At 40.9% G+C, this 20,017-nt stretch overlaps 1 protein-coding gene across 3 annotated transcripts in view; it reads right to left on the bottom strand.

The window, feature by feature from the left end:
* Positions 1-1,191: 1,191 nt before the first annotated feature.
* Positions 1,192-20,017, bottom strand: part of LOC131066992 (nucleolin 2) — an 84,836-nt gene continuing 66,010 nt past the window's right edge. For 2 of the 3 annotated variants that reach the window (XM_058001900.2, XM_058001901.2), the window contains exons 8-11: positions 2,390-2,451; positions 2,175-2,281; positions 1,970-2,057; positions 1,192-1,890 (exon numbers count right to left, since the gene is read on the bottom strand). In XM_058001900.2, coding sequence (XP_057857883.2) covers positions 1,516-1,890; positions 1,970-2,057; positions 2,175-2,281; positions 2,390-2,451 — 632 coding nt within the window. In that variant the 3' untranslated portion in view covers positions 1,192-1,515. The remainder of the gene's footprint in view (positions 1,891-1,969; positions 2,058-2,174; positions 2,282-2,389; positions 2,452-20,017) is intronic. The other variant, XM_058001902.2, reaches the window with a different exon arrangement.

Below are 20,017 nucleotides of genomic sequence, written 5' to 3'. Positions count from 1 at the left end.
CGTAACAAGCCTGCCTACCCCTCCTGCCCATCAGATCCCGTCACCATAATCTTGGAATTTGCAAGTTATTAGTCATTATGCTCAAGCCGGACAAACAATTGTAACACGCCAGAGTAACCCTGCTGCCCTGGATTACCTTTGATCTCTAAATTTCAGAAAACTCAAAATTTTCATACTTTCTTTATTCCATCCTCAGTTTTTCAAGATGTCTAATAAGCATCTTGATATTGATCTTTGTGAAGAATTTTAACTCAAATCCAGAATCTGATCCATGCTCTTTCAGACTATGCTGTTTTCTGTTTCTCTTATCATAGAGTTTTATTGGAAGATCTTGTGGAAATGGATATTAGTTAGCATGTCCAAGAAAACTGCTTATCTATAATATAATGACCTGTTTAATTATTTTAATTATTTTTTGTATTCTTTAAAAGGCAACTGCTAGTGTTTCTTCAGCAGAATTAGCGATAAATTGCAATGACAGAAATAGACAAAATAAAACACATCAAATCCAGATAATGTTCAGCAGAATCAAATTGAGTTGTAATCAAAATGTATTTTGTGATAGAAAGAGAGCTGTCACAACTTGGAAGCATCTAATGAGTTTACAAGTAATCCAGAAGATGAACAAAATGTCTGCACTCTTTGAGCACCGACAATCTATGCTACCAATGGGGATCTCAACCTTGCATGACTTCAGATATAGTAAATACTTGGACATTATTATTCCAATCAAACAAACCTGCTAGCGATTTGCTCTTATTTAGATCACTCACAAAGAATAATATAATTTATTTCATCTTTCTTTCTATACAGCCTCCGATTGGATATACAATGCATTCACAGCACTCATCTGTGGCACAGTTTCAATATAATGCAGTTAACACCTGCATAGACTCTGGACAGCCCTCACTTATTAAAATCAACGACAACCATCAAATAAAAGCAATATCTGTTGATAGATACATCTTAGATTCAACATAATGTACAATACTTGACAGAAACTAATTTTGATGTAGTGGAAATGTTCACATAATGCCACCTACAGACACCAAAAGCTGTTTCCCAAAGCTGTACGACTCTTGTAACATTAGGTTAAACACCTGAAACACACAGCAAAGCAAGAATGGAAGTACAGGTTGTATGACATAAACCATAATCGCAAAAAAAGCAACTCAATAAAACTTCCAGGAATGCAGAAAGATAACTTTGAAATGTTTCTCATAACATACACCAAGTTCTTACAAAAGCAGCTCATCTGGAATTGCCAGGATAGCAATGGCACTCTTCAAAATTTACTGCTTCGGATCCTTATTTACAGAAGCCACTCAAACATGAGATTACTCTGCAACACATTCTTTTCATTTCCCGGTCATGAAAATGAAATTAGCATTCTGAGTTCTCAAGTAAAAATAAAAATCTTGCGGTAGTTTCCTGTACTGTCCTGCACTGAAAAAATCAGTTATCTCAAGCATCTCTTCATGGACTAGTACACCGCACTCAATTTCAAATAGAGCATTACTCCTGAGACTGGCTAGCATTTTCATTCAATGATTTTGAAACATCGCGTATGTAAGTAAGAGGCCTTGGCGATTGTGAAGAGGTTGGACCAGCAGGATTGACATCACTAGAAGGCACAGAGCTTGTTGCTGCTTGAGAGTCAATAGCTGAGACAGTTGACTTTTGAGAAGCACCACTTGCTTTATCTCGCCTCCACTGAAGACTGCGAGAACCAAAAGGCCTCGACATGTAGCCTCCTCTTCTGTATGCACTTTGAAAGCCCCTTGCATATATAGATCTTGCCGAATACATGGCAAAATATGGAAGAGGACGACGTACAGGAGGACGAGACAGGATAGCATGTTCAGCATTTGACGCAGTTTTTAGCATTACCTGTGCATAAATAACAATGTAAGCACAATTATTATATAGATCTACAACAGAACAAACTCCAAAACCCTGAAAAAGCTACCTTCAGCATTCGGGACATGAATGATGTCTCGTCCAATGCCAAAGCCATTTCAGCCATTTCTTTGCTAGCGAATTCAATATAGGCTGACCTGATGATTGTATACAGTAATTAAAAACCATTGACATTAGCTGTTTCAATCCACCAAACAATATAGGTACAAAAAAACTGAATGGTAGTAAATTAAGCTGATAGAATTGCCATCTACCCTTTTGGTTGGCTGTTTCCAGCATCTGTTTGTATAGTAACTTTGACAACTTCACCAAAACGGCTGAAATGTTTGGATAATGCCTCTTTTGTTGCTGCAAAATGAACCTGAAATATCCCCCAGAAAGGGTTAGCATCTGACTCCAATAACAGAAATTAAATCTTTCAACGAGGAAGAAGAAAAGTAAAGCAAAAGGTTGTCAAGATTTGCAATACATTAGAAACAAAAACAGTCCTTGAATCAGAATCATCAGGAGTTCCGACAGGAGAGCAAACTCCTGCAATTAAATAAAATAAGTCCATTTATCATGTTAGTCTTATTCCCTATAAATGTAAGGAAAAGGAATACAAAAATAAGCTATTCTATTCATCTTTGAGCAAGCTGCACTTACAATTCCTCAAAGGAAATCATCATGGACCACTAAAATAGGACTTAATAATATAACTTTGACTATTACAATAACTAATTTTGACTAACAATACATCAATAACTAACTTTGACTGGTTAAATAATCCAAAACAAAAAACATATACACCTTTCCAATCTTTAACCATCCATTAAGTAAAGAAAGATCAAAAAATGATCAAATTCACTTTGAATTACAAATCTTCATCAAAGAATCAATCACCATTTTGCGCCACATGTAATGTCCCCTTTCTGAAATAGGATTTACTAATAAATAGTAATTTTAAAATTAAAATATATTAAAAATATAATATAGTATAATTAAAAGTTATTAAGTATAACGAAAGGTCAAGAGGCATGCAATGAAGAGTTGCGACTTCCTCAAACATGAGATATAAAAGGGAGAAAAGTTAATTTGAAAGGGGATATTGAGGAAGGAAGAAAGAAGTGAGCATCAGAATTAAGGAAGGATTAATGGAAGAAGGAACGGGAAAAAAATAAGGAAGTGGCTTTTCAAGGGCAAAAATGATGAAGGGTTGTACTTTTTCAAAGGCCTGTAATTGTGAAAGGTTGTGACTCTTTCAAAGGGCAAATCATGAAAGGCTGTACTCTTTCAAAGGGTGGTAATTGTGAAAGGTCCTAATCCTTGTAAGGGAAGACGTGATGAAGAGGTGTGAGTCTCCCTCACATTGGAAGATATAAAGGGGAGAAGGTTCCTGCTGATGGTTTTTATGCACTTCGAACACAGAAAAAAAATACTAAGTATCCTATCCTCTTTTCAACAAGAAAACCTTATATGCTAAACAATGTGATCAAATAAGATTACCCCAAGATTTCTTTAGTCAGGTCTTGACTTTGCACATGGATAGACTCAGTGTATATGATGTGATCTTGCTGATACCACAAAGGGACTTGTGAATCACAGCTGGAACTTGCAAACTAACTTAAACAAAAGCCAAAAGGGAAAGGATTTGGGAATCTATTCTAACACCTAAAGATAATGATGATGATGAATAATGCTTTGATAGACAAACTCCTTCAAACCGAACTTTGCTTTTCTATGATAACAAAAACTACACAATGTTGATGCAATCTCCGAAGGAAATGAAATATTTTCATACTGCGAATCATTCATTCAAATACCCAATGCTAGCGCAATCCAAATGAAACATTCACAATTGAACTTAGCAATAATGGGGTTCAAGCTAACTTTGCACTGTTGCTTACAATCAGCAAACCACAAAAAGTATGAACCAAAGAATAAATCACATATCATCCCATTTCTCCATCAAGACCAATGAACTTTAACTAATTGAGAAGTAACAAGAAACAATGCAAAATGTAAAACACAACACACAGAACCACCATAACTTCAATGAAACTTATATATTGATGTCAATATAATCTTGGTAACAATTTCTTCTTTCCTCCTCCTACTCGACTTCTAACTACCATCTACTAACTGTCTATTGTCTATTGATCAACTATTAACCTTTACAAATGAGAAGGCTAGGCCTTTTATAGCTCTTCCATTACAAATGAATGGCTGTGATTGATTTGAATCAACGGCAAGATTTAACAAAAAAACCCTACTTGGGTTAGTTATAACTAACTCCTCTTTGTCCAATGAGATCATTACAACATTTAGGACACATGTCCTCCTTTGAATTCGAACCAATGAAAGAGAAGGTTAGAAATATTAAATTTGGTGCCTTCCACATGTGTAGTTGTCCTTCTTGGGATGAGTCAGATTCAATGAACTTGGGCACTTTGACTTGGAGTAACTTGATTGGTTGATGAAGGTGACTTGTCACCACCTTGGCTACATGCATGCCATGTAGACTTGATATCCCACAGCAAGCAATATCTCTTGATACTCAACATTGTGTATTACTTGATGTGATGGAACATATTCCCAAAATTCCATCATCTTTTATGATCAAGTCTTCTAACTTTGATCAACTCTTCTAAATACTATCATTCATCCTTGATCACTTTCAGTCTTCCATCTTCGTGCTTGGAAAATCACCTCTTGGTGATGCATTTCACCTCGAACCTAAATCCTCTCATCTTTATGATGTCTTGATGTATAAAATATGATCTTGGATTTCCGAAGGAAATTCAAGATTGTTTTAAAATCTCCTTTATCATTGTGCAATCTTGAATATCTTGAGCTCTTCGGAAATCCAAGATTTTTGCAAAATCTCCTTTATCATTGTGCAATCCTAAATACCTTGAGCTCTTCATTGAATATGTAGGTGTGGTTTCTTATTACTAATGAACTCCTTATTTGCCACCATTGTTTGTGGTGCACAACCTCATCCTTTGCTTTGTGAAATCTTGATGCTCCCCCTCTTTGACTAGGGCGGAATTGCAATGCAGTCTTGCAATTGTGCTCTTCTTGTATAAAAATTGCATGGCACTGGTGAGATTGCACCCTCCTTGGGCGAGATTGCAAGCTTGCCTTGCAATTGCGCCCTATACTTCAAAAAAATTCTACTTCCTCAAGCTCCTCTTGGGTGCATTTGATCCTTTCTTTCATAAAATGCGATTGAATTTTAATTTCATTGTTAGAATGCTTAATTGCAAATTCTGTAGGTAGGATTGCAAGGGTTTCATGACCTTGGACAGGATTGCAAGAGTGGCTTGAAAATGCGCCCACACTTAGTTAATGCCTCCCTGTGAAGCCCTTGAACTTATTCCTTCTATCCTTTGAAGTCTTCCTTGAGGTATTTGTCAAGTTGACCTTGATATTACTTGATCTTCTTGCCACAGTGGAATCCTTGCATTGCTCAAATTCTATGTGATTGAGTTCTTCTCCCTAGTTCACCATCACTCCATGCAACTTTGCATCTATCAAACATGGAAAAGAACACATTTGGAATCAAGAATAATGAAATAAAAATCAAACTTATACATGAAACAACATTAATCACTTCACTAATCATGTTTCACATACTCTTCCCAATCTGAAAATGATAATTTCACAGAGAACATGAAATTTAGGGCCTGCAAATGGGATTCTGCAGGTCTGATTCCACCTTTTCTAAGTCTGATTTTAGTTTTTCCAGGTCTGGTTTTGATGAGACAACTTACCTTTCCTCAATTACCAGGATTGGGAGACAAAACATCACCAAGCTAAAAAAACACAAAGCCTAACAAAAACACCTGGGACTAGCAAGCAAAAACTGGGGGTCCCCATTTGCAATGGGGCGATGTGTGAAAACATCACAACAGTTCCCTTTGAGGAGGACATCAAAGAGAAATCAATTTAGAAAATTATTTATTATTCTCAAAAGGCAGCAATGGAGGGTGGTGACTCAATTCTTATGAAAGGTGCTGACCCTTTAACCAATAAAGGAGAAATCATTCCAAGCATTGAAGGATCTCAACAATCATCACTCATGAATCCACAAAGACAATCATCAATTATCAAATCAAGCAAACAATCAATCAGAAAATCATTCTATCAAATCAGCATTCCTTCAATCATCGTTCACCAATATATCAAATCGGCATTCATTACATCATCACTCCCCAATCATCTAACCAACAATCACTTTATCATCACTCACCAATACCTCAAATCATACGAGCAAAGGAATTCATTCAACAACAATCCATCAATCAAGTGAAATTGAATGAGCAAAAAGAGATAAGAAAAAAAGTGATCTGATCTGGAATAATAGCAGTAAATATTCAGTAGCAGCAATAGATTGAAGATATTTATATGAAAAGGTTAAATAATCAGTGTGCATATATGTTCATGCTATAAGTACTATCTGCAGCAATTATTGAATCTTGTTTGTGATCTAAATGTTGCTCTTATTTACATGTAATAAAGGATTTGTTTAATAACCTATTTTTAAGTTAGAGAACAGATTGCAAATAGAAAGGACAGCCAGCTTTCCAAGTTCACAAAACCCAAGTACGCCACCCCAAGATGAATATTATGCTCATGGGCCAGGGGGCTTAGGGTGCCCTTGGGCTTGAGGTCCTATCAAGTACGCTACCCTGAGATGGAATGGACAGCCAGCCTCCCATGCCTGTGGGCCAGGAGGTGGAATGGAAGACTGGCCATCCATGCTCTTGCACTTAAACAAGGAGGATGGCCAGTCTCCAAGGTGAACTGGGGGATGGAAGGGCAGCCCACCTACCATGCTCTCATGGTGCAAGGGCAACCAACCTTGAGACTGCGCTTTGCAAATGTTTCAACGAATTCCTAATAAGGTTATGATAGGAATCCACATTGGAATGGATCCTAATATGAGAATGTTATATGATTTTATGAGGTATAAATAGATGTTATCTTGATTTATGATTTAATGTCAATTTCCAAGTGGCTAATATTGTGAGCAGGACCTAAACCAGGATTTATCTTGTTAAAAGGTATTTCATTGGTAAATTTATACTCTTAACTATATTATATTTCTTATTTTTAGTTGGAATTGTGATTTTAGGGCAAAATATGAGAATATCCCCAAAGGAAACATTAAACCAAAAAGCCCATGTCTGCTGACTTTGAAATCTGTCTAGTACAATTTTGTCACATGCCAGAAATGCACAACATTTTGCCCAGTTCATTATAAAAAAATCCAGAAAAAACTATCAAAATCATTCAAAAATGCCTTTAGCACCTGAAAAGACCTTGCTGATACATTTAGATCAGAGTTCATGTTTTTCCATGTGTTTGTAATGCTTCATATGATTCACTGTTCATACAAGATTTCAACACTGGTCTCTTTTGTTCGTGGACAAGAGATATCTACTGTATGTATATGTCGCATGCCTTTTTGGACCTCACAAGCCATAATGAATGTCGTTCCTAACTAGGGAACATTTAGGGTAAAATTGTGCCAGTGTTAAGCGTAAAATAGAATAATACTTTTTGTTATGGTTGAAATAATATTTTGTTATGTAATGATCTGGCCATGTGGGGTTCCGTAGGGGTAGTTGGCAGTTGCTGCGGTTGGGATCTCCGCCAACCGCCAAGTAGTATATATATTGTTGTATGGAACCCCAGCATTAGTATTGATTGTACATCAATTCTGCTGATGAAATAAAAGATATATCATTTTGGCCTATGTGAAAGTTGTATGTTCTGTGAATGATTTTATAGATGTTATGTGTGTAATTTCACTCTGTTGCTGTAATTCAAACTGACACCATAGGAAGCAAACATTTTGGCACCATTGCTGATTCGAACTCCGGAGATCAATATGGTGCCAGGCAGTAGGCACTGATGGGCTGACCATTCAACCAGCAGTTTATTGTTACGGACAGTGATACACACGAAGAGATCACCCAGGTGGAAGCACGGGAGGATCAGTTGACGAAGGATTTGGTGTACCAGTGGGAGGTTTCGATCACCCAGTATGTGCAGAGAGAAGCTCGGGAGAGAGCAGTCCCTAAAGGCACAGTATGTGGCGAACTCACAATCAACCCGGCCGTATTTGATCTTCTCGGGAGTCTTCCGAGACTATTGGCACGGAACCTAATTGAACTCCAAGACCGAAGGGAGGAAACTGATCGCGAACGTCGTCGGCAACAAATATTGTAGAGGTACGAAGAACGGAACCGTAAGGAAGAGGAAGAGAGGGATACGAGCAGATGTCGTACCCCTGGCAATTAATGCCCCTACGACCAAATAAGGACCGACGACGTGCTAGTACCACCCAAGAGGTAGGGGAAGGCTCAGTACAGAGATCCTTACGTATCAAAGAACAAAGTGAACGGAGACGGCAGCTAAGGGAGATTGTTGAAGGCTCAACAAGTCCGGAAAGGCGAAGTAAGAGTCGGAGCCGTAGTCTGGGGAGGCAGATACCGTGTACGTGGAACCAGTTGGTAGAGGTTGCGAGGGACCTACCACTTCCAAACGTAGCGGAAGAGGATCTCGCTGACCAGGACACACATTCTACATCAAGTGAAGAGTACGGAACCGAGTCTCAAAATAGCCCGTCAGAACACTCCAAACGTGACAAAGAGGTAGTACAGGACCTTGAGGGGGAGATTGCTGAAATTTTTGCAACCAACCTATATGGAATTGAGAATCTATCTCTAGCGGAACCATCAAAAATAGGAGGGTCGGAGCCGAAGACTCCAGGAAGGAGAGAATACAACAACGGGGGTGACCAAGTTGCTGAGGACGCAGAAGGTGGACGCGTAGAGAGCTCGCGTGTGGCCGAGGGTGCAATACCAAAACACAGAGAGCAAAACGGTCCAATTTGGTCAAACGCACATAGTACCTTCCAGGCTGCACGCAATACCATCCAAGCACACAGTACCTTCCAGGCGAAAACAATGGCACACAATCAAAATACCCCAAAGAGACAAAAGCTTCCAAGATTCATGGGAGACGAGTCGGAGGACCCCCTATGGCACGTCAAAACATGTATAACCATTTGGGAGGCAAATGGCCAAGATGACTAGGATTACTGGTTAAAGGCATTTCTGGCCACCCTTCCTTCGCAATTGACTAGTATACGAACCTTGAAGACCTGCATAAAACAAGATGGAATGACCTGAAGAAGGCCTTCCAGGAGGAATTTAAACTCCTGAGAGATGACAACGAGATTGTGGCTGAAATCTACAATACCAAGAAAGGCAAAAGTGAAAGTGTGCAGACTTACAATCATCGGTTGAAGGAATTATTAAACAAGATGGAACCAACCAGTGAGGGCAAGTGATGATGATAGTACGGATGTAAGTAGCGACTGAGAGTCCAAAACCCTACAAGCCCTCCGAAAGGACATGATGCGAATGATGAAGGAATTGAAGGCTAACAAGGAGAATAGCAAAGAAGGTAAAGAGCTATGGTGCACCAACTGCAAGGCAGAAGGCCATACAAAGGGAACATGCTCAAGGAAATCCTTTTATGACATCTATCACGTGTTGGGATATTCCACTAAGGAATGTCCATACAATCTAAAAACACGGAGCACACAGGTGCTCTTTGCACAAGGGGAGCAAACTACCCCACCAACCACAACCTAAACCACCAGCAAACTCCGATGCTTCACCAGGGGGATACCGCAATAATCGGCGAGGGAACAAACGGTCCAATAACAACACGCCCAAGAGTAAAATCCAATACAATGCGAAGGTGCGACCCATGATTCAATGCCGCAAATGTAACGAGTGAGGCCACTTTGCTCGGGAGTATCAAAGCGAAAACAATAATGGAAGTTTGTTGTGTAAGTGGTGCGGTCCTGGGAACCATGAGGACACTAACTGCCAAAACCAGAAAGGGCTAAATATGTTGGACGTAAAGGAGCCAGATGGAGAGGTACTGGCAATTACACGATTGCAGAGCAAAAAAGCAATGTATCTTGATCCTCGTACGGAGAAGGAAAGACTCCGTTAAGCAAAAGTTGATGTTGAAGAGGAGATGGCAGAAGAACAGAGGGCCTCGCAGATGTTGCGAGCTACCGTACCCGTGTGGATATCTGACCTTCTGTAGACAATGCCACAATTGAAAATGGCTCTTACAAATGTAGTCGATGATAACACCATCCACCAGGCACACCGTCAGATGGTAACAAAACCATCTAACACGGACCTCATGACGGTAATAGAACTACATGGCACGTCTGCCAAAAACCCCATGTTGCTCACCATGAGTATCGGTCAAAAGTCGGTCGTAGTATAAATGGAGATAATGGGACAGAAGTTGACGAACACCATCGTCGACAACCCGACAAAGGCTCCAGAGTGAACATGTTGTCGAAGGAGACATGGAGGGGTCTGGGCAAACCAACTCTCTAGCCACCAACATTACACCATGTTGGTGCCGACCAGCATGGTATCAAGCCCTTGGGAACACTCATGGCACAAAAGGTTGTTGTCGGCACCCAACATTTTTTCCTTGACTTCGTCGTCATTCCATTGGAGAAAAGGCCTGCAACGCTCTCCTCGGGAGGGGTTGGCTGATCATGGCCAAGGCAAATCATAACTAGAAGAGAAATACACTCTCCATTGAGAGTGTAGGCCGCAAGTATGTGATTGACCTGCGGAATCAAGCGGTAAGTGAGGAACTGGCATCATCTGATTCTGACTCAAATGACTCGCATAATTGGGAATGGGGATCACTAGATGGAAGGGAAAAGATGGAACCCAACGACGAAGGGGTATTAGAGTTGGAGGGATGCTCAGAGGATGAAACTAGCTCCCTCAACGGGCTCTTCCATTGGCAAATGGAAGACTACGAAATGTTGCACCCTGATTGTCACATGTTGTAGATCTGTGAGATGGAGGAGTTAGGTGAAGTACGGAAAGTACAACAGTTCCTCCAGAGTACGGGGAGTACCGTGAAGGCATAGCCCGGGTGGATAATTCACTTGCCCACCGGTTTGAATGAGACAAGGCCATAAAGTATAAGGAATCCAATGTGAAGAAAGTCAACTTGGTAAATGATGACGATACGAAGGTGATACTTGTAGGGTATGACTAGAACCCCATACTAAAAGCAGGAGCTTTCAAAATATTCTTAGAATACAAAGACGTCTTTGCATGGACGTACAAGGACTTGAAGGGAATACCCCCAGAATTGTGCGTACATCGAATACCTCTCGTACCTGGTGCCCAACCTGTACGGAGAAGACCGTACAAAATGAACAAGAATTATGTTGCGAAGGTAAAAGAAGAGATTGAGAAAATGTTTGTAGCTGGCATCATCTTTAAGGTCGAAACCAACGATTGGGTCTCACCGATCGTCATCTCTCTAAAGAAGGAAGCAAATCAGATCAGAATGTCTGGACTTTTGATGCCTAAATGTCGTAACTATCAAAGATCCCTTCCTGATCTCGTTCACGAACAACATTTTGGAGGGGCTGGCAACAAGATATACTCGGTTCTGGATGGATTTTCCGGATACAACCAGATCAGCATTGTAGAGGAAGATAAGCTGAAAAAACCATTCGTAGTGGAGGACGGAGTATATGCATACAATCGGATGCCCTTCGGCCTATGTAATGCTCCAGCCACCTTCCAACGAATCATATTGCACATTTTTTACAGGATGTTTGTTGGAAGTTTCAAAGCATTCCTTGATGATTGGTCAATCTACAGTGATCGGGAAACCCACCCGAAGGCACTTGGAGAGTGCATGGAGAGGTGTCGGCAAGCCCGAGTAGCCCTCAATCCCAAGAAGTGTCGATTCATGGTACAATAGGGTACGCTACTAGGCCACATTGTGTGCAAGGAAGGATTGAAAACAGATCCGGATAAGGTAGGGGTCATCGTGAATATGGAAAGTCTAGTGGATGTTACGAGAGTGAAATCCTTTCTTGGAAATGTTGGCTATCATCGGAGGTTTATCAAAAGTTTTGCGCAAGTCTCCTGCCCTCTGGACAAGCTGACAAGAAAAGGTGAACAGTTCAAGTGGGGAACAAAACAAAGCATTCAAGGAGCTAAAATCCCGATTGGTGAGTGCACCAATCCTAGCATACCCTAACTGGGGCAAGGAGTTCCACGTTCACGTGGACGCCTCCAACTCTGCCATCGATGCCACCCTGGCACAGGTGGGCGTACAGGGATTGGCTCATCCCATCTTCTTTGCGAGCCAATTACTCTCCAAGGCCGAGCGGAACTACTGCACGACACTGTTTCGCCATTACCTCCTCATGACACCGTTTACCTTTTATGTGGATCACCAAGCCTTAATGTACTTGGTGAATAAGCCAATAATTCAAGGCCAAGTAAGTCAATGGTTGTTATTACTCCAAGAGCTCACCTTCATGATCATAGTACGACCAGGAAAGAGCCATGTCATCATCGACCAGTTGTCAAGGATCAAGTCCGGTGAACCCCCGGAAGGGGTGAATGAGGACTTTCCCAATGCCCACCTATTCCAAATAGCGGTGCTACCACCCTGGTACGAGAACATTGGTGAATATTCATCCACTTCAACATTTCCACAGAACATGCCATCAGGGGAACGATGTCAGTTGGCACTGAAGAGCAAAATATTTCAGCTAATCAATGGCCTACTATACAAGATGGGACCTGACCAAATCCTGTGGAGATGTGTGATGCAGGAGCAGATTCCTAGTGTACTGAAAGAAGCTCATGACGGGCTTGTCAGAGGCCACATGGGACCTGATGCCACCACACAAAAAGTACTATTGGCAGGACTATGGCAGTTGACCCTGCACATCGATGCGCGTCAGTGGGTTGTCGAGTGTGATACACGTCAACGTACAAGGAAACCACTCAAGCAAGATTTTATGCCCATGTTTCCTTCTCAGCCACAAGAATTGTTTGAGAGGTGGGGATTGGATTTTGTGGGACCTCTGAAAGTGAGCAACATGCACAGGTGTCGGTACATTGTTGTAGCCACGAAGTACCTGACGAAGTGGGCGGAAGCCAAAGCTCTCCCGGACAATACCGTTGCGAGTACGGCAAGGTTCTTGTACGAGCAAATTGTAACCAGGTTCGGAATTCCCATCCAGATCACGAGTGACCCTAGGGTCCACTTTGTCAACCAGGTCATCCGTACAATGACAGTAGAATTTAAAATTTCCCACAATTTGTCATGTCTGTACTATCCTCGAGCAAATGGTCAGGCAGAAGCGACAAATAAAGTATTGGTATCCATCATTTATAAGTCATGTGGAGTTGAACAGGAGGATTGGGACGAACGTCTTCCGGCAATACTCTGGGCATACCGTACTAAATACAAGGTGACGACGGCTCACACACCGTTTCAGCTTATGTACGGCCAAGAGGCCATGGTGCCGATAGAATACACCGTACCAAGCCTACGAATTGCACTCAACAACCAACTTGGAAATGAGGAGAGCCTGAATGCCCATCTTATGAACCTCACGCGATTGGACGAACGTCGAATGATGGCACAATGGGCAGCGGAAGTTGCCCAACGCCAACGGAAGTATTGGCACGACAAACATCTTCGACGAACAAAATTTCGTCCCGGCCAGTTGGTTTTGAAGTATAATGGTCACAACGAACTTCAACCTAGGAAGTTCAAAGTTCGTTGGTTGAGACCCTATAAAATCAGGGAGGTCGCGAAGAACAAAGCAGTAAAACTTTCTACCTCGGATGACAACCCTATACATGATCCTATAAACGGCTCTAAATTGAAAATCTATCGAGAAGTGATAAACCAGTAATAGCAATCAACATGTTGGGTTATGCAATTAAGGGAGATTGGACCATTGGCAGTGGCAAGGAAGTAGAACAAGATTTGGTGGTCGTTGCAGAACCTTACAGACCAGATGAGGATCGGGCCAAACCAATTACCTTCATAGAAGAAAGATTGGAGCCGAAGCAGGTCGAAGGCATTGCAGTACCTCAGATCTATAAACACCTTACCAACGCCTACTTTGGTGACCCAGCAATGTGGATAAGGCTTGGCGGACACTGGAAGAAGAGGACCTCGTATGAAGGACCTTGTGAGGGATACGATATTGACGACGAAGCTGAGGCACCAAGGAAGGAGAAACAGGATGGAAAGGAGGATGAGCCATTTGACCAAGAGGAAGAAATAGACTTGGAAGAATATGGCGCAACGCTTGGGCCATGTCTGAAGAGGGTACTGAAGGTAGAGGATTATTTTGTGGCGGCAGTATATCCTAGTGAGCGGCAGGCAGGGCCCAGAGCACTTTATTGAGTAATCCCCAATCCTACGAGCCCACCCCAGGTTGATGGAGAAAAGGTAACCCAGTACCAACAGTACGACATGTTGACAAGTTTTTTAGGACTACGCCAAACACGGAATAAAGTTTCCAATGGTCACTTCACTCTCTCTTGTTTAAAATCAGACTGTATGCTAAGATTGCAAAGAAAGATCAAATGGCTAATCTCAAGGTTCCTTTTGCACATGGACGTGACTCAGTTAGTTGATGGGTTTGTTGTTAACCCAAGGGGCCTTACATATGCTCACAAAAGATCTTAACAAACTTGCGGGTTCGAGGATTTCTACGCGAATGATTTGCAATGAAAGCTCTATTTTTCGGATTTTGGGGGTTTAAAATATGCGGAAAGTAAATGAGTAAAGGGTTTAGAAAACTAGGCTAAGACTAATCTAATCCTACGAACAAGGAGACAAGATCACTCATGCAAAATCTAACCACTCTTCGTTTCGCCAGCAGAGCACAACTATGTGAAGGCGATGCGATCTTCAGAGGGTGTGAAAAGGTTTTTCAAATTACCAATGGAGACCATCAAATCGAACAATCTTCACTAATAATCGAAGTTAAGCATACACATATAACGGAGACTCAAGCTAACTTTGCACAGTATGCAACAATCAACTGCACAACAAAAGTATGAGCTCGGACATTGCAACAAGCAATCCGATCAAATCTAATTCTTCTAACAACACAAAGCAAAATTTATTCTAACTGAAGAGAGCTAGACCATGTGAATTGCTAAAATAGAACAAGAATACACCATCAAAATCAAACAATGTATTAAGTTGGCTACTTCAACAATCTCAGAAAACAATCTCTCCTAGCGCCCTTCCATCCTTATGGGCGCATTTTTACCTTGGTCATGGAATTTTAAATCCTTTCATGAATTCCATGGTATAGTGGTTTTGGCGCCCTTTAAACTCCTCAGGCGGAATTTTGCATTGGTTGAGGAATTCCACTTTTTCAAGTTTTCCTTGCTACCTCATATTTTGCACCCTACTCATGCCTTAGGCGCTATTTTGCTTTGATCAAGGAATTCATGAATTTGAGCATTTTCCAAGGCAGATCAACCTTAGCACCTTCCCTTGGCTTAGGGTGGATTTTTGCATTGGTCAAGGAATTCACTGGTTTTGCATTCTTCCAAGACCTCTCGACTTTGGCACCTTTCCACCTTGGCATGGAAAATCACTTTTCAACCTTCCAAACTTAGCCAATTTTGATCTTCTCATATTGAAATTTTGCTCATATTGAGATTTCTCCAGACTAAGAATATTTTGATCACTTTCCACTCTAGATATGGATGCCAACACTTAGCCAAATTTTGCTCACTGTGTCTACTTTTTTGGACTTTCCAGACTTAGAAATAGTCATGCATGTTCAATCTTCATTGCATGCCTGAATGGTCCTATCAAAAATAAACTTTCTAAAAAAAAGAAACTTCTCAAAATGTCAGTGTTAGGACCCCAAAACAGGACACAAGTTGACTTACTATAAATAGAAACTAAAAATAGAAATTACTAGAAATAGTAGGTTTGATTTTTGGCCAAACGAAGACATTCTGGGACAGTAAAATTCCTAAAAATAGGAACTTTCTAAAAATGCTTTGATTTCACTCAAATTTTACTAGGAGATTCCTTGAAGGGTCCTGATTCCAATTCTACATTCAGTTTTTCTGAAACCCTAAAAGAAACCCCTAAAATCTAGGACTGAAGGCACAAACCCTAAAATTGAAAAAACAAGCCCTAGACCTAAACAAATTCACACGAAAAGCAGACTTGATCAAAAAGACCCCCAAACACTTGCAAAGCAGAGAGACTGACGAGACTACCACCAAAACACCAAAAAAAAAAGACAAAAGACCAAGAGGGCCTGAAAAGTAGGGGCTCCCCATCCGGGATGGGGTGATGTGTGATTAGGTCACAACATCTGGTGACTCCATGAGTGACGTGTTTAAAAACACTTCATGGCTTGAACCTAGAGTTAAACATTTCATCTCAAATCGTTCATTGATTCATGTTAGAAGATCATTTAAAACTCCTAAAATAAGTTATGGCCACTTAATGGTATCTATACTTCAAGAGCATATGGGACATTGCCTTGCTGCCAATCAAGCATCCATAGCTCCGACAAGGTTGTCTCTGGAATTCCACGAATATTGCTCCACTATCGGTCGAGCGTCCATAGCCCCGGTGGAGTTATCCACATACTCCCAAAATCAATAAATTTGGTAATTCTTTTCATTTTTTTATCTTTCTTTTTCTTTCCCTTTGATATTTCATTTCATTTCCGTCGATTCCTTTGGCTCATAAGCAGTGAAGCATACTATGGGTTTGGATATTCTAATCGCGCTGAAGCAAGATGTAAAGTTTTCACCAACCATAACCTCTTCTAGGAGATTTGAATGGCTCAGAGCAAATGTTCAGATGTCGTGGAAAACATAGGTGGAACATAATCAAAGAACAACATCACCACAAGGACTCCGAACAATTTAGGCCACTCAAAACCCTAGACCTAACCAAAACCACACGAGCGAACAAGCTCGAGGGAAACCAACACCAAGGGCTGAAAACCAAAAACCAAAACCAAAACCCAAAGCAAACAAACAAACCAACAAAACCAAAACAACAAACCAAAACCCTAAAAAGGAGATAAACCTAATCTAATATAATACAAAGTAGGCCCCGAAAGAAGACCTACGACTGGAAATAATGCTTGAGGAATTGCCCATTGATGAGCAATGGAACATCCTCCCCTGTCAAAGTCTTCAGCTTGAACGCATTGTCTCCAAGGATTTCAGAGATCTAATAAGGGCCCATCCACAGTTTGTCAAACTTGTTATGATCAACTCTTCTTTCATGAGCCTCATCCCACTACAAAACCAAGTCAAAAATCCTGAAACACTTGATCTTGGCCTATTTGTCAAACCATCGTTTGATCACTCCTTGATGCTTTGTGAAGTTGTCCAGAGCTTGATCTCTTTTCTCTTCAAGGTGCAACAACTGCGAAAGCCGTGTCCGAACTGCGTCTTCACCATCCAGATATTCTTGTAGGAACTGCAGAGTTGGAATCCTTAATTGAACGGGAAACATTAGATCCTGCCCATAAACCAAATGATAGGGAGACGATCCCAAGGAGTTCTTTGTTCTCGTCCTATCTGCCCAAAGAGCAAACCTCAGCTATGTATGCCAGTCCTTAGGATTCTTATCCAACAACTTCTTAATCGCACTCAACAAATTCCTATTTGTTGACTCAGCCAGTCCATTACCCTAGGGGTAATAATTTGAAGAGAACTTCAATGTGATCCCATACTCAAAGGCCCAATTTGAAAACTTCGGTGATGAGAATGCGGGGCCATTGTCGCACACCAGAGCGTGTGGACATCCAAACCTTGTAATAATGTTCTCTTCGAGAAATTTGATCACTACATCCGTGGTACATAATTTCAGAGCTTGTGTTTCCGACCATCAAATGTAGTAATCTGTGGTCGTGAGGATATATTTATGTCGAGCTGAAGAAGGGGAATTGATTGCTCCAATAAAGTCCAGTCCTCATTGAGCAAACCGCCTCACTTCAATAACTGGTTGAAGTGGCATAGCAGGGTTCTTCTCTCGAATAGCAGCCACTTGACACGTGTGACATGCCTTCACATGTTCATATGCATCCTTAAACAATGTTGGCCAATAGTATCCTGCTCTAGCAATCTGATGTGTTGTAGCCAAACCACCTCCGTGACTCGCTCCAAATTTGCTATGAAAATGCTCCATGATTTGTTTGGCTTCTTCCTTCCCCACACATCTCAGATAGATACCTTCATGATTTTTTCTGTACGACACAGCTCCCTGAAGCATATATCTCTGACTTTTCATTCTTAAAGCTCTTTTCTGGATAGGGTTCAAGTGAGGACACCTATGATTCAGCAAGTAATAAACAGTGTCATCATACCATTCTCCAGGAGATACCTCTTCCAAAACATGTCTACTGCACTAGCCCAAGTCCTGTTGTGGCAATTGTCTATGTTAATGCTTGACCTTAGACTATTTTCTTGTCTGTATTTCTATGTCGTACTCTTGGATCGTGGTGACCCACTTGCTTCATCTCTCGCCTAGTTCATTTTGCATCAATAATGTTTTTACAGCCGCATCGGGAACAATGGCGAACACCTTGCTTCTCAATAGAAAATGCCAGAATTTCTTAATACCCTTAACCAATGCATATACCTATTTCTCAACATTTGGGTATCTTAGCTCTAGATCCTTCAATGGCACACTCATGAAAGCAATTGGATGTTCATCTTTCTCTTCCTCTCTCTGAGTGAGAACTATTGTGCAAGTATGCTCTGAAGCAAAGGAGTACAAATAGAAGGGCTTGGTATAATCAGGACTGACAAGGATCGGGGCATTAACGATTGCTTAGTTTATTTTCTCACAATGCCCGCTTTGTTGGAACTGTCCACTCTATCTTCGCTCCCCTCTTTAACATATCATTCAGTGGCTTCACAATCTTAACAAATCCAGTAATAAACTTCCTGACGAAGTTAATTTTGCCAAAGAATGAATTCAATTCTCTTTGGCTGGCAGGCAAGCCAATCTTTGAAATAGCCTCGATGCGCTTCGGATCAACAGAGATTCCTTTCTCAAAAATAACGTGCCCAAGAAGCTTCCCCTCAGTAACACCGAACATGCATTTCTTGGGATTTAAAGATACCCCGTACCTTCTGCAACGTTGGAAGATCGAGGACCCATCAGGGTTTCTCTAAATAAATGTTTACACATGTTGGAATATTTGATATGATGGGATGATGGGATGGACCCTTTGAGATCATGCAGAAAATTGGGAAGGTTGCCTACAAACTGAACTTGCTTTTGCATTAGAAGTTCATCCAGTGTTCCATGTTAGCCAGCGGAGACAATATAATGCAGATCCGGATGAACATGCACTTTTCTATTTAAAAAAACAATCATATCAAATTATAATATTATTTTAAAAAATTATCAATATGATCTTCCCTTCTTTTGGAAAATACCGTGAGATCATTCATATAGATTATTATGCACTTTCCAACTAAGTCACGAAATGCAATGTCCATCGCCCTCTGGAAGGTGGCTCTGGCATTGATGAGGCCGAATGGCATCCTCCTGTAGGCGAAAGTGCCCCATTTGGTGGTAAAAGCAGTCTTCAATCTATCTTCTTCCTCCACCAAAACTTGGTTATACCCAAAATAACCATCCATAAACGACACCATTTGAGAGCCATTAACAATCTGTAACACCTCGTCCAGAGAGGGCAAAGGGTAATTAGCCTTTTCAGAAGCTATGTCCAAGTTCTGAAAGTCAACACAACCTTGTTTCTCTGTTCTTCTTTCTAATCGGAACCAAGTTGGTGACCCACGTCGAGTGCCTAACTGGAAATATTATCCTTGTTGAGAGTAACTTTTTCACTTCCTAATAAATTAGTGGCTCTAGCAATGGATTCACGAGCCTTTGCCTCTGCAGAAAGGGCTTGCTTCCTAGTTTTAGTGGAATGGTGTGTGAAGAGAGAGGTATCATAGGTCTTCAAGTCTTCATATCACCATGCAATAACATCAAAGAATTCTTTCAAGTTCCTCAATATTCCTTCCCTCTCTTCTGGGGTGCATACTTTCCCAATAAACACATTCTTTACTTGTCCATCTTTCCCCAGGTTCACTGCTTCACATTCACTCCCTTCCGTAGTTTGATTCCTACTCAATTTGTCAAGATCAAAGATCCTTTCTAATTCAATCATTCCTCAAGGAATAGTATGTCTTTA

The sequence above is a fragment of the Cryptomeria japonica genome, chromosome 3 (assembly GCF_030272615.1).
Source record: "Cryptomeria japonica chromosome 3, Sugi_1.0, whole genome shotgun sequence".
Classification (NCBI taxonomy): Eukaryota; Viridiplantae; Streptophyta; class Pinopsida; order Cupressales; family Cupressaceae; genus Cryptomeria; species Cryptomeria japonica.
The sequence above is the reverse complement of the archived record's forward strand: the minus strand, read 5'-3'. Positions and strand labels throughout refer to the sequence as shown.